General features: G+C 36.3%; 1 protein-coding gene across 3 annotated transcripts in view; it reads right to left on the bottom strand.

Annotated features, from left to right (window-relative positions):
• The window catches only part of Graf (GTPase regulator associated with FAK), a 329103-nt gene that overhangs the window by 57303 nt on the left and 256747 nt on the right, over window positions 1–15053 (bottom strand). For 2 of the 3 annotated variants that reach the window (XM_081739156.1, XM_081739155.1), the window contains exons 9-11: window positions 12064–12161; window positions 6777–6871; window positions 6050–6149 (exon numbers count right to left, since the gene is read on the bottom strand). In XM_081739156.1, coding sequence (XP_081595282.1) covers window positions 6050–6149; window positions 6777–6871; window positions 12064–12161 — 293 coding nt within the window. The remainder of the gene's footprint in view (window positions 1–6049; window positions 6150–6776; window positions 6872–12063; window positions 12162–15053) is intronic. The other variant, XM_081739157.1, reaches the window with a different exon arrangement.

Below are 15053 nucleotides of genomic sequence, written 5' to 3'. Positions count from 1 at the left end.
TTCTAAAGTTACTAACATAATTTAAAATATCCTAAATAAAACAAAATCATTAATGGGTTCATTACACGTTTCAAACAGTTATTGTCACCTACGCTTATTAGGTATTTTTTTTTAGAAACTAAAGTTGGAGCAAGCTGAGTTTTCCTCATGACGGCTCATTTCGTAAACACTAACGAACTGTTCATCGAAGTCCAGACAACATACATATATTGAAGAAAATATTCCGGCTGGAGATATTTTCCTCCCAATTTTCAAGAAGATTCGCCATTTATAAGTTCAAATATTTATCTTTTGTTAGTATATTGTCTCTCAAATTATACAAAATTAGGAAGAAAAAAAACTTTTCAATTTACTTCCACAGATCCAAAATAAAACGTTATCTATGACGAACATTAATGTGTATAATTCAGATAAGCAGTTCGGATTTTTCCTCTAATACAATTAACCCTGGTGAAAATATGAGAACAATTTGAAGTTGAAATTATGGTAAACGAATAAACAGAAACGCTACGGTAATTTTCTTTTATTATATACTTACACGCGAGTGCATATCAGCAAAATGCAAACTTTATCATTTCTTTCAAGAAGCTTCCTGACTAGAAGTCTATGCGCCCTGTGCGTGTTTCTCACTCAAGTGACGAGACTTAGCCATCTTGGATATTACATGTACTAATTGAAAGAATATCTGCATCATTCTTGAATGCCGGATATCCATGCATAAATCACAATTGGAAATTATTAACATTTTGTGTCATCTGTATAAATTGTTTTTAATTCTCCTTTTTTAAACTTAGTACTTACAACCATCTTCTGATGACAATAAACTAAAAGAATGTATGTATTAAACTAGAAATCATTGGACATGCTCATAACGCTACGACTTGAAGATAAATATAAACGTATTAGAAAATTTTTGTTAGCTTTGAAGAATCAAAATTACAGTTAAAGTGAGAGAATTAGGAAACTGGTGAAATTTCTTTTGAGTCTCATTGTGTTCATGCTTTAAAAATAAGAACGCATTCTAAGCAACCATCACCAAAACGATGTACAGAAATCTACAATAATTCTACGAATGAAAATATTTTTGCATAGAAGAAGACTAATAAATAGTCATTCAATATTATAAAGATCTAATAAATAGTCATTCAATATTATAAGGATCTAATAAATAGTCATTCAATATTATAAAGATCTAATAAATAGTCATTCAATATTATAAGGATCTAATAAATAATCATTCAATATTATAAGGATCTAATAAATAGTCATTCAATATTATAAAGATGCTGACACAACCATTACTAATGATACTCAACTCAAGCCTTTTTACTAAATTTCTGAAAATAAATACATCCAATGCCAATTAGAAATAAAGTACACACGTTACAGTATGATTTTTATCCTCAATGGTGAAAACAAATTTTATTTGTGAAAACTCTTATCCTAAGAGTATTAATACATAGGGATATCGTGCGTAAATAGACATCTTGCAATATGGTGAAAAATAATGACTGTTATTGCAGGCGTGGAAAGTGCGAAGATTCCACAAGGTACGCTTGAAAAACGATGTCGCGACCTAGAAAAGCCGAAGAGTGGAGTAATTTTAAGTGTAGTTGGATAGTGGGATAATGCGATCTCGATGCAAGCAAATTTCCCGAAAACTTCAGATTTCATTGTTCATCATCAATCAAGTTATTACAGAGTTTAAATGATACCAAAAGGAAAATATGAGTTCACGATCTGGCTGACCGGGCCCAACGCAACACTGGTTGAGGGCTACCAAAATGTATGTGTGGAATAAATTTCAAGGTACAAGGTTACAGACTTGGCAGAACAACTGAAAGTAAGCCGGATTACAGGTATCAGATATCTGCATCAACTAAACTGTATCACGGGAGAGCTGCAAGGCGCAAACGCTTGCTTACCACGGCTAATATTGCTAAGTGGAAAAAGTGGGCAACAAACATGATGCAACATGATGTTAATTTTGGCGCCAGGTAATCTCCTTTGATGAGTCCATATTTTCCCAATTTTCATGTAGCGGGTGTATATGGACCTGAAGACAATCATTTTAAAGAATTCCACTTATTCCCTGTACAGCGTAAGCTCTAAACTCCGATAAACAAAATATTTATATCCTTCCGCTTGTCACAAATACAATTGGCTAGTGATGTATCACTCCCACTTCCCACGGGGAGGAGCAAATTATACACGTGCATTTTGACAATACTGACTCGTGTTGTCCAGATACTTACAGCAGCAGCAGAAAAGAAAGAAAAAAAAAAACTCCAAAGATTAAAAAAAAAAAAAAAAAAAAAATTGAATTTCGCTGGTAAACAATTGTTTCTTAGTGAGTAAAGGTTTACCTTGTTGATGTTTCACCACAACACTCGCTGAACCGGAATTCACGTCATTCAGACTTAAAAGCAGAACACGCGTCCACAGTTGAATTGGCGCATTATTACTGCACATGTTTAGTGTTTATTTCTATTGTTTCATTAACCACACTCGATTGCAGTATTATTAGATAATCCGTATTATATTTTTGTCATTTATAATAATGTAGCAGTTTTATATGGAGCTTCATAGTAAAAGTAATAATCAAATCATATGAACTATTTTGCGGAGGAGTACAAGCGTCGGTAGGCCAACAACAAATCAGCGAGATTTAGTTTCACATGGCTTTGTTTATCGCAGTTTAGAGCTTACGCCGAACAGGATTTAGACTGCTTACAACGGTCGAACATGGGGGGGAGGGGGGGTTCACTGATGGTGTGGTGAACATTTGTTAACTCTAGACATTCCAAATTACTGAAATTTGGTGGCACGCTCAACAGCATTGGGTAGATTGACATTTTGCAGAGGTCTGCTATTGTGTTTTCCATTAAGTTGCTTCCAGAAACAACAAATCTCTTTTATGGTAGATGATTCTACTTGTCATACTGCCAAAAGCACCCAAACATAGCAGACACAAAATGGTATCCCAAAACTGCCATGGGTCAGTCAGTTTCCGGATATGAATCCAATTGAACATGTGTGGGATATTCTAGATCGTGCCAACAGACGGCGTTTAAAAAACCCTCTTCCCTTGAAGAACTTCTTCAATGTTCGCGCGAAAAATGAGCAAAAATCCCCCAGGACAAAATCACATGCCCCAGTGGGTTGGTTGAAGCTAAAGGTCGATTAACAAGGTATTAATCTGTATTCTTTGGTTATGATTTGGTTTCTGTATCAAGTGAGTACAGCTCAGTAACAGGGAAAGTATAAATATATAGGTGTCTATTTACTTATGATATATGTCTGTATATATATATATATATATTCGTCGGTCCAATGATAAAACCGCGAATGTGCAAATTTTGCTATTTTCACCTAAGTGCAGTTTCATGTCAATTGGGGCACACAGATTTTAATACCAAAGTCCCATTTGTGAGATATGAGTATATTAAAAGTTATAGTCAATTCGTAAAACATGTACCTAAGTCTATAGAAATATTTGGATCCCACTTTAATACTAGGCTCCATCTTACACAACCTCTGTGTTGAATGGTCAGATGAAGCAAAAATTAGGAAAAGACGTTTCTAGATTTTGAAATTCAAGAATATCATTATTAAATATTTATATAATTCTTGACTGTTGAACATTAACTGAATGACGTACTAACTATCACCTACTAGTAAAAATCATTAGGATAATTGTATTCATACTGAAAATTTAAAAAGGAAGCGAAATGATAACATTATTTATTTATGAGTAATATACTGGTGGCCATTAAAACTGCAACATTAGGGAGAAGGTACTGATCTATTCATTGTTGGAGGACAATAAAATGATTACCGGTGCATCATCTGCACAGCATGAACACCGGTTAAGCTACCGGATGCAATATACGGGAGAACATCATAGATGCATTACGAGTGGAAGAGTATTTGATCATCGTTCATAAGCCAGGTGACTTAAAAATACCTCTTCAAAGAATACGACAGCCTTATCAGGAGATTCGCGACTTTAAGAATGGTGATGATGTAACAAGATTATGAAGTACTGTTTAGAGAAATTGGTGCTTGAACCGATCTGTAAGTGTAATCCTCCTCCTTTAACAGTGTTACGTATAATATATACGACTTCAACTGCTTTTGTCTTCCATGGAGTTGCAGTTATTACAGCCAACGTTGCCTTCATATTAGTTTAAGTGTCCTGCTGCATTTTAAATCAAACTTAGTGTGACACAAGCTGTTTTATATAGTAAAAATACTTGTACTAGTCATATCATTTTCCATTGTTCCTAAAATCTTGATCATATTAACTTACGATTTATTGGCTGCAAGACAATAACATGCTATTTTCAAAATTCAAAACTAATATGAGATGCATTAATATGAACGTATCCAAATTGTAGTACTGTGAAATTTTCCCGCCACCAAGCTGTGCAGATTATTGAAGATCACAGAAGAAGACCACGCCTTGTGAAAAAAATGTAGAAATACATGAGATCTCAGGAAATGAGGATAATTTAGAGAAACAATATACATTGATATATAAATAAAATAACCGTATTATTAATTACTAAGTCTCACATCAAAGGTATCCAAAACTAAAATTTTTCGCGTTACGAAACTATAGCTGTCCAAGCGTCTTGTCTTTGGCTGATTTGTGATGAGAGCCACGCTTTCCATCCTTATTTATTTCTGATCTTTTTAGACGAATTTGTAACCTCTAATTGGAAGGGGAAAAGTTACGAATTCTTTTTGTAATATATTGGGAACAAACGACCACTTGGTATAACAGCCCATTTGAGGGCCTGAGCCGCTCCAACGCCAACTGTCAGCGACCGGCTGAATTACATCCAACGTAGCGATGAGCAGGTGGTCAGTGCGCTTCGTCACCCTGTCACTAACCGGGATATCGGGAGTTTTCTAGACCTTGTGGCTTTCACGTCTTCATTCAAGTGACAACCTAGTTTGACTCGCGACGCTCGGTGGACGTCGACAATTGGGAATCGAAATTGCGACCACGTAAACCTGAGTGCAACGCTCTAACCACTAGAATACGGTGTATATTGGAAACAATATTACTGAAAGAGTATATAGAGAGTTTAAAAATATAATAATAATAATAAACGGGAAGTAGCACTGCCATTAAGATACAAAGCAAAGTGCAAATGCTGCTGGAAAGTAAAGGGTCTCACAAAAAAAAAAAAAAAAAAAAAAAAAAAAAAAAAAAAAAAAAAAAAATCTGAATTACTTCATAATGCTAGATGAACATCAGAAATTATGTCCTCTTGAATAGAACCCGGAACCATGCACATTAAAGCGTTTCCAGTGACCATGCGTGGCGTAATCACTAACTTCTAGCCTTTGGTGCGAGCGATCCTGGGTTCGATTCCCGGTGGGGGCACTCGGCCGAAAAAGTGTAAAAGCTTTTTCAGGCTAGCCTCCTCAATGAGGTTTTCCTGGGTTTTCCTCATTCACATCAGGCAAATGCCGGGATGGTACCTAACACACAGGTCCCAGGCCACTTCCTTCCCTTTCCTCGGATAGTGTGATCGCGAAGGGACGTGATCCCTCATAAGTGACGGGCTAACATGGCCATAGATACTGAAAGCCCAGAAATCTAATTCCTAATTCCCATTATTAGATTACATAGGAGAACAAGAAACATCACTGAAATTAATACTGGCCATACATATTGCCATTTAATAGACTTTTAAAAAAAATCAGTGTCTCATAGTTATACCCTCTCGGCTAAAGAGACGGATGAATTTTGCAAAGAAAATGGCGTGCATCAAAGCCACACGCGCTAGCCACTAGACCAGCGGAGACGACCCGATGTCTTTATTGTTCCTTCTATATATGAGTATAATATACCTTATGCAAAGGAAGCAATGACTTGCCTCTTGGCTCATGAACGAAATCAACTTTCGGATTCGATTTGCACGCAACGAAAACCATTTGTTGTTGTTCGTCTGTTTATCACTAGCTCATGAGATCTCATGTACAGAAATTTGAAAAAAGAACAGAAAGCTGTGCATGCGCACTAACTACATACCAAAGAGTCTTCACTTACTGGTTCCTTCCCATCCATCGCATCCATCCACAATTTACGGTCTTCTTCAGATAATGCCTGTAGCGTGTAAGTAACACCAGGTCTGAAATAAAACGAAAATTTATTTGTAAGATATCACCACAAGCAATATTGCACACACACACACACACACACAATTTACTTAACTTGTATTATTAACATTAATAATAATAATAATAATAATAATAATAATAATAATAATAATAATAATAATAATAATAATAATAATAATAATAATAATAATAATAATAATAATAATAATAATAATAATAATAATAATAATAATAATAATGGAACAGGAGGAGGAAGAAAAACAAAAGAGCAATATTCACATTTAGCAAAATACGCAAAGACGTGGTGGGGAGAAAGTTTGATTTGGTTTCCCACCAGATTAGTTGAAATGAACATAATATTTACAAAATGTTAATAAATAAACTAATAGACAGTTTTTTAAGACTTTTTCATCCTATCCACAAATTTCTGAAGGACACCGTAACTGTCGGCCCCGAAATTTTGAACTCTACTGAAGACTGAAAACAAGTGTTAGGTTTATTTTATTAACACATATATAATGGAAAACTTGACAAAATTGTATTTTTCTTCGTTCTTATTACGTTAACATCTCAGAAGGATAGATGGGAAACACCATCACATTAATAATAACAATAATGATAATAACTTCTTTTTTTACCTGTCTGCTGCTGTGATGTCGAAACAGAAGCGCTTCTCAATGGAATCAGACATTCTCCTAATACAAGATTCCAATTTAACAGTATCCGTTGAACTCTGAAACGGAATGGAAACAAATACTACGTAAGTTAAATTGTGTGTATCAGGTAAGTGTATTTTTAGTTTATCTAACGCACATTCTTAGTACAACGTTATACAATTCTAATTATAGTATGGTACACCTTAATACTGGGTTGATGCGATTAAAATGTTCAATTTTACGTCTGGTGATAAACCATCCTCCGTACCGCAACCAAGGGATGGACCAAGGTCATGCGTACGGCATCACGAACTTCGTACAGGTTTACAAAACAGGCCAGGATGCCCAGTTACTTAGGATATAGTGTGTTGTAGAACCGAGTCCTCTGAAAATGCATGTTACCGTCGTATTTCCGCTCAAGCACATGAGAGAGTGCATTTTATCTCGGTTGCGCAGATGGCGCTTGGAATGATAAAGATGATTTCGTTTCTATGAAATAATAATCAAAATTTTAAAAGGTTTCATGTATTTTACAAATTTATATAAGATAACACTGATTCAGACTGTACAGGTAAGGAAAAAAAAGGTCATAAAGTCAATAACGTTAGCCGCACTTCTTCTCTCTTGGGTCTGCTTAGTCGCTGTAACACTAAACAATAGTCTTAATGCACTAGTAGTTTCCGTCCCTATCTTCTGGGGGTATAGACTCTGCTGATCCTAGCTCCATCAAGTCGTCAGTGCTGCCGCTGCTGCTATATGGGTGGTTGCCGGAAAGAGTAGAAGGAAGCTCTAAATTTCTCTTGAAATTATATAGCGTCTTGATTAGTCTGCTGTAACCTGCCGGGAAAGCTGAGGAACTCTCCAAAGATATTCAGAAAGAGACGAGGCAATGTGATGGCGCTGCCTACCACATGCATCACAAAGAACAAACAACTGAAGGTGTTTTTCCTTTATGATTTCAAACTGGGACATTCTGCACATTTAGCCGTGTCAAATATCAACAGTGCACCATAAGTGCTGAATGAACGCACCATGCGCTGTTTGGTTTGTGACGTTTCTTGTCGGTAACACAATATTGAAAAATGAGTCCTGTGGCCATCAATCAATAGTATGTTTCGATAAGCTTCTCACGAACGCCCTAGAATAGGTCCTCGGAAAAGTGTTCGTTCAATTACACAGAAGAGTTAGGTATACACCATACCGCTGTTGTTCAGTGGCTCCGCATAATCAGTATGGTGAAAAAGAGTGTCGTGAGTTTACACCGGCCACCGAGAATCACCGTCAGGTGTGTAGTTCTCTGAGTGTATAGAGTAACTGGGAAAGTTTCCTGCTCGGATTGTCACTTTTGATGAAAAATGAATCTGCTACGAGAATCGTAAAGGTCAGGATAGTAATTGGATTGTTGTCAAAGAGAAAGAGACCTGCTCGTATGATGGTCTATGGTGGGAGTGATTCACCATATCTTTCATCCTCGAGGCGAAACTTTCACTGTGAATCATTACAGGGCTGAATTTCATTAAATGCATCGAATATGCATAAACATCTACCAATAGTCAACAGAAACAAGATACGTTGTCCTCTTGTTGCACGACAATGCACACCCAGATGTCGTTCAAACAAATATGAAGATTATCTATGAATTGCAATTTGAAACCTCTTCCACATTGTAATGTAATGACAGAGATGGTACACTCATGTCCAAAATGATTGTCGCATACCTATAACTGTTTTCTTGTAAGAATATAATTTGATAATGATTTTACAGGGTACTTTTAATATTGATACTATGTGTATAATCGGGAAATGTATATTTGTTGTAAATTTCATAGAAAAAGAATTATAAATAGGAAAATTAGAATGAGTAAAACAAAATGTTGCTAAAAGGACAAGAAAGTTTTATTTTCGTTTTATTATTCTTATTTACTGCTCTTTTGACATGAAATTTGCCACATACATGTCTTTGCCGATTAGACACATACTAACATTATAAGAAATGCCGGACGAATTCGTTATCAAATTATATTTTTACAACAACATGTTTATAGACACGCGACAATAATTTTGGACATGAGTGTACATGGTTTGTTTCTTTCCCTCACCTTTTTATTGCAAAAAAGTTCTATACATGTAATATGCTATAAATAAATAGTCCTTTCTGTAAGAAGTTGGACCTCCTGCCCGAAGCAGCGCGGAGGTCTTTGAGGTTGATGGTTAGGGAACCTCCTGCCCAAAGCAGCGCGGAGGTGGGGTGGTGTCTCCAATGCCCAGTGTAGCGCGGAGATGAAAGGAACTTCCTGCCTAATGCAGCGCGGAGATAGGATAGGAACCTCTTGTCCGAGCAGCACAGAGGTAAGGTTAGGAATCTTCTCCTGCCCAAAGCAGCGCTAGGAGAAAGGTAGGAATAATCAACTGGAACTGCTGTCTTCTTGGTCTCGACGTGCTCTTATATAGCCGTCCTGTAGAGGGAGAGCCTGTGGAGGGGTTGTAGGAGTCCTTCGTGGTCTTCCGTGTCCTTCGTATTTCTTCGTAGGTATCCTCTGTCGGCTGCTTGATTATCCTCGTGGAGAAGACCATGTTCTTTACAAGTATGAGGGAAAATAGCAATATTCTTCTGACTCCCCCCCCCCCCTTTCACCAAAGACTATCTCTTCTTCCGGCATCTCGATTTTTTCTTGGTTGAGATGACTGGATGGTGGAATGTGCTTTTGAGGACTTCTTCGCATTGCAGACTCCATAATCCTTCACGGAACCCAATCGTTGGCTAAACGACAGTAAGTGTGGCTGCAGCCAGAGACTACTTTGACTAAGCAGTTTTTTTTTTTTTTCGTTGAAAATTACACACATCAGTCGACATTCCAAACGTATCTGCCCAATCCTGTACAAGATCTTTGCATCTCAAAATCCTCTTCTTTAGTACTACTTTGAGTATGCCATTAAGCTTTTGTCAATATTCTAGGATAAAAGGGACAAATACGTAAGCTTGAGCTTACCAATGGTATACGTATGAACAACATACAATTACTTATTTTCCCCCCTTTCTTTCGGGAATTTCCATCTTACAGCTTGATGTTAGTGACAATGGAAATTCTTAGATTATAAACTTCAGAACTCATATCAAAAACAGAACACAAAGCCCACATACTTTATAAAGATGAAGCATTCACTTTGGAATGCATTACGAATCTTTAGTAATCGACAGCATTTCCATGCCCCTCATGACGACATCATCGCATGTCACTGTTCTGAGTGAGGTCTTCTTTAATATTCTGCTTTCGATACTTTTTTCGAGCCTTTGGACTTCGTAGAAACCAATTTTAAGTTTCATTTCCTTCTTTGTGAACTTATTAAATGAAGACAGGCACAACAATGAATAAGATAGATTGTGCGATAATACACACGCAACAATAAAGAATAAGATACTCTATATTTTGTTACAATATCTTGTATATTTTGTTCAATACAAATACAATCATTATAAATCAATAACATTAGCTGAGTACAACATACGTACAATATATTATGAGTAGACATCGGATTTTTATGCAAATGCATATTTTTGTTTGCTTATATGCATCTCTGTTAAACTTGGTAAAGGTTTCTAACGACAATGATACAGCTCAAATTTGAAGTTTTATAGTGTATATAAATGTATATTTCAGAGTTAGAACATATATTAGTGCATAAGAGTAAATTCAAGTTTTTCTTTCAGATGTATGCTTATAGCATGGAATAAATTCAGTTTTAGTTTGTATTTTCAATGCATTTACATGTCTATGCAACACAACGGCTTTCTGCATGGGGGGATGGAAGGGTGCCTCGTTGGTGAAGGACCAATAATGTTAGCAATCGATCAGCAGAGCGAAGACGCTTACAGCTGTCAAGACGTTAAGAGAAATCTGATAATGATAAAGACAGAGACGCGAGGAATGCTTCTCAGTAAGTGCTTAGCTCTAGTTGATGAAGTTCAGCAAGAGCTCCAGTCAGTTCCTAGTAAATTCGGGCGCTTTGTGGAAAAGAAATTGACGGATGTTATTACCAGAAACTCTGACTACAAAACATTGAAGCCATGGAAAATACCTTAAAGGTTACATTTCAACTTGCCAAAAAATATAGATACTAAACTTGCTTCTGTCGATAAATACTGTCCAGTAATATCGATTGATGTTAACAGGGCATTTTCTGGCTACAAATATCTCAAACTGACATCAAAAAATGAAGAGAAGGATCTTCTGATAAACTGTAAGGCTAATTGCAGGAAGGAGTAAATCCTTGAAAACGAATATTTTTTTCTTTCTTTCTTTTGTACACAGTGGAAATGTGTAGGAAAGTGAAGTTTGTATTATTTCGTGTAAATTAAACGCACTCTAAAATACAAATATGAAGGAAAATGAGACGACATGTTCTCATATCACTGTGTTTATTTTAATCTCCTAATCTGTGTGGGTTTTACAAAGTTAAGAGTATATAAACTATAACTATCAAAAATAAATTCTAAAGAGACGTCCCTGAAAGATAAAGCACACGTTCGATGTTATATTTCAACCACAAAACTTTGTCACAACTTTGCTGCATGTATGAAAATGTTCTCTTTTATTGCATCGTTGTTGCATATTTTAACACATTTAACAGCATAGTTGCATGCATATTTCACGAATTTTAAGTGCATAAAAATCCGATGTCCAATTATGAGGTATTAATGGCATATATTAATTATAGATATTTTAATATTTACGCCCATTGATTTAGTTCATCGGCATGTAAAAGTATTTCAAATACGGACACTCGGGGCGGCGTCTGGAGTTATGGCACAAAATACATAATATGTTTCATCAAAAGCGGAAATTGTTTGCAACGAAAGTAAATACTGTGGATCCTGATACACAAGTAGCTTCACACACAAGAAACAGACAATTAGGTTCTTTTTTTTTTTTTTTTCACGGTCTTTCCATAGTTTTGGACGCAATAATATACCGATTATAAGTTAACTGCATTAAGTTTCGTCCCTTTTTTACTCAAACCGTCTGGTCTTTCTCGATAACGTTCTTTGTTAATGCATGAAATATTCCACTTAAAAAAAAAAAAAAAAAAAAAAGTTAAATTAATCCTAATTTTGAAAGATCTGAAATTTTTATGAATAACTTCTGTATTTCTATTAATACTCGAAGTCCTACCTACTATTTCACCAACTCGCTATTATCTCTCTATGATAACTTCTTGACCTATTTGATATATAAATACAATATAAACAATTTCATTAAAAGTTACTTACAAACTTTCCCGTCATCTGATTGTACGGAATCATTATGAATTCTTTGTTATCTTTTCTGTACATGCAATAATGTTTGGTCCAGGTTGTTCCCAAAGTTTCTGCAAAGCAAATGCCAAAAAAAAAATTAATCAGGCAGGTTATAAAAGCAAATGCAAATGAAAAACTAAAACTATAGAATACATGTTAACATAAAATATTCATACATTTTGTTAGAAAGCGCTTGTTAGGCGAAAGTAGTAAGTTCTGATTGCAGCGGGAACCTGGCATACGTTCAATTTATTTATTTATTTTTCTAACATTTCAAGGCATCTAGTATCTAACGTAACTCATAATGAAGATGCAGTCCGTACAAAACGGAAGATAAATGCAATGTTTATAGTGGGTAACTTCAATCAGTCTTGAAGCACTTAAGATTGAAAAGAATGTATATAGAATACTATAGTCAGATATCAGTGAGATTAGATCCTGAAATGTTTTATTAAGAGGCAACAGACCGAATAATTACTACTATAACATACTCTGCAGTGGCAGTGCTCCCGGGTTCGATTCCCGGTTGGGACATTCGGTCGAAAAAGGGAAGAGCTTTTTCAAGCCAGTCATCCTGAGTAAGGTTTTCCTGCGTTTTCCTCATTCACATCAGACAGGCAATTCACACCGGATGGTTCCTAACATATAGGTCCCAGGCCGCTTCCTTTCTTACCCAATCCCTTCTTCCTTCCCTTTCTTTGCATAGTGTGATCGCCGAGTGACGTCATCCCTCATACGTGACAGACTAACATGGCCATAGACGCTGAAAGCCCTGAAATCTAATTCCTAATCCTAATCCTGCAGTGGCAGTGAAATCGACTTTGCCCTCTTTCTCCGCAGAACTTATACAACAACTCCATGCAAAGTGAGTTCTATAACTTCACAGAGTTCCCAAAGTTTCGCACCCACCCCCACCCTGTGCACCATGGGTACGTTATCGCCACCACTGTTTGCTTGGAATACTGAGATTAAATGAGAAAAATAAAACAGACAGAAAAATACGAGCACAAAAATAGAAAAAAAAATAAATAAAAACACAAAGAAAGAAGATGAATAGAATATAGCTGCAACTTATATTAAATTTAGTCAAACTTTGCAGTGACGTAACTAGAGAGTGGTGGCAAACGGCGCTTGTCATTGGGAGGGCGCAAAATTGGGCAAATATTTGGCTAAGGCGAGGTCTTGCCCCAAGCGACAACTAGTGTATTTGCGTTGATTGATTTTGAATTTAACGCCCCTTTCAGCAGCGAGGCTATATGAGACGGGACCTACTGATTAACGTGGAATCCGAACCACATTAGCTCCCGCCAACTAGCGCAATTGCGTTACCGGAACTTTGATATCCGCAAAACAAATTCATATTTCACCACAGAAATACAGCAAACATTGCCTATATATATATTTGCAGTTTTAAGAAAGCCAAATTGAACAATTCAAAGTAAGCGTTAACCTATACAAATTGTTAATTGTTCATTAAAGTTTAGCGTCCCTTTTCAGCAACGAGGCGATATGAGACGTGGACCTAGTTTTAAGAAGGAATCCGAACCACCATAACACATTCAAATTTTGTAATGCTCTATCACCAGTACCCCTCAAACCAAGGACTTCGCGCGCTAGCCACTAGACAAGCGGGAAGGGTAGGGTAAACTGTTCAAATATGTACAGATTAAAATATGTATATCACCAAAGGATACGCGTTCATAGGATTTTGGAACCAGGAGTACTCAAAAGTCTGGGATTTCATTCTCAAGCGTAGTTCATTCTAGCTTCCTGTCAAATATTTAAGTAAATACAAACTTGGAGTTATGGAATTTTGCCACGTTCACAGTCTTTTTCTGTCTAGAATTCCTTCAATTCGTTTCCTTATAACACTAAAGGGAAGAAATTGGGAGCAGATAGTAAAGACAATAGTTAGGGTAACTTATTTTGCGCTTCTAATCACTTCTAAGATTTATGTCCCATAAGTAGTGTAGCAGTACTCTATAGTGTCCCTCTGCATGATGAAGGATTATTCGCATGTGTTGATACTTTACTACATAAATAGGCTAAATAGTTACATGTATGAGTACTACTAATTAGGTAACATATAATAATTTAAATACTTTGGTCTAGATCAAATAAAACTTATTTATTCATAATAAATTGGTATTCATTCGATAGCTAACCAACTTCATCAACTACACAACATACTAACATGAACAGTTATTTTCTTTCACTCTACAATGTCATATTTAACCATTTTCTGCAACCTTAACCATATATCCACAGCATGGGTGGATGCTGCTCCACTATTGAGATATTTTACAGTTGCTTCAAACTATTACTGTTCAGAAGTGTCCAATTAGAATACACACAAAATTTAAAGTTCATATCAAATCAAATTCGAAATAAAATCTTTAACATCCCACTGTTATGTTCTTTAAGCTAAACGAAACGGACGATTTATCAAAATAAATGATTACAGGAGAATTTGGATGATCGAGTGTGGGAAGATGTTGATTTGATTTCGGGTTTTGCGTCCCTTTCAGGAGCGAGGCTATATGAAACGTGGATCTAGAGCTTAACGTGCGATTTGAACCACACGAGCTCCCGCCAGGAATCAAACCCGGTTCTCCCACGCCTGTATATACGCTAACGGCTTAGCTACGAGGAAACTCCCACCACATACTGAAAGGCCTAAGGTCAAAAAAGGGAATATTTGTACCGATGTGCGCTCTACCACTGAGCTATTATAACTTCCAGAATCATGCTTGAGTTACGCTCCAACTCATCACATACGAAAATATAGTTTGATTCTTCAACCGAAGTGCAGTTCGTATATAAAGGATGCCGCCTTCTACTTATGGTGGCTCGTGCCATAAATAAATCATCGTTCGCAGAAACTTGTGGGAAACACCCCCGATAATTAAATGACCAATCAGAACCCTCATTTCAAACAACTGACAGCCGCTTGTCAAGTCCAC

The sequence above is a fragment of the Thermobia domestica genome, chromosome 14, assembly GCF_964235325.1.
Source record: "Thermobia domestica chromosome 14, izTheDome1.hap1.1, whole genome shotgun sequence".
Taxonomy (NCBI): Eukaryota; Metazoa; Arthropoda; class Insecta; order Zygentoma; family Lepismatidae; genus Thermobia; species Thermobia domestica.
This window is presented reverse-complemented; position numbering and strand designations above follow the sequence as displayed.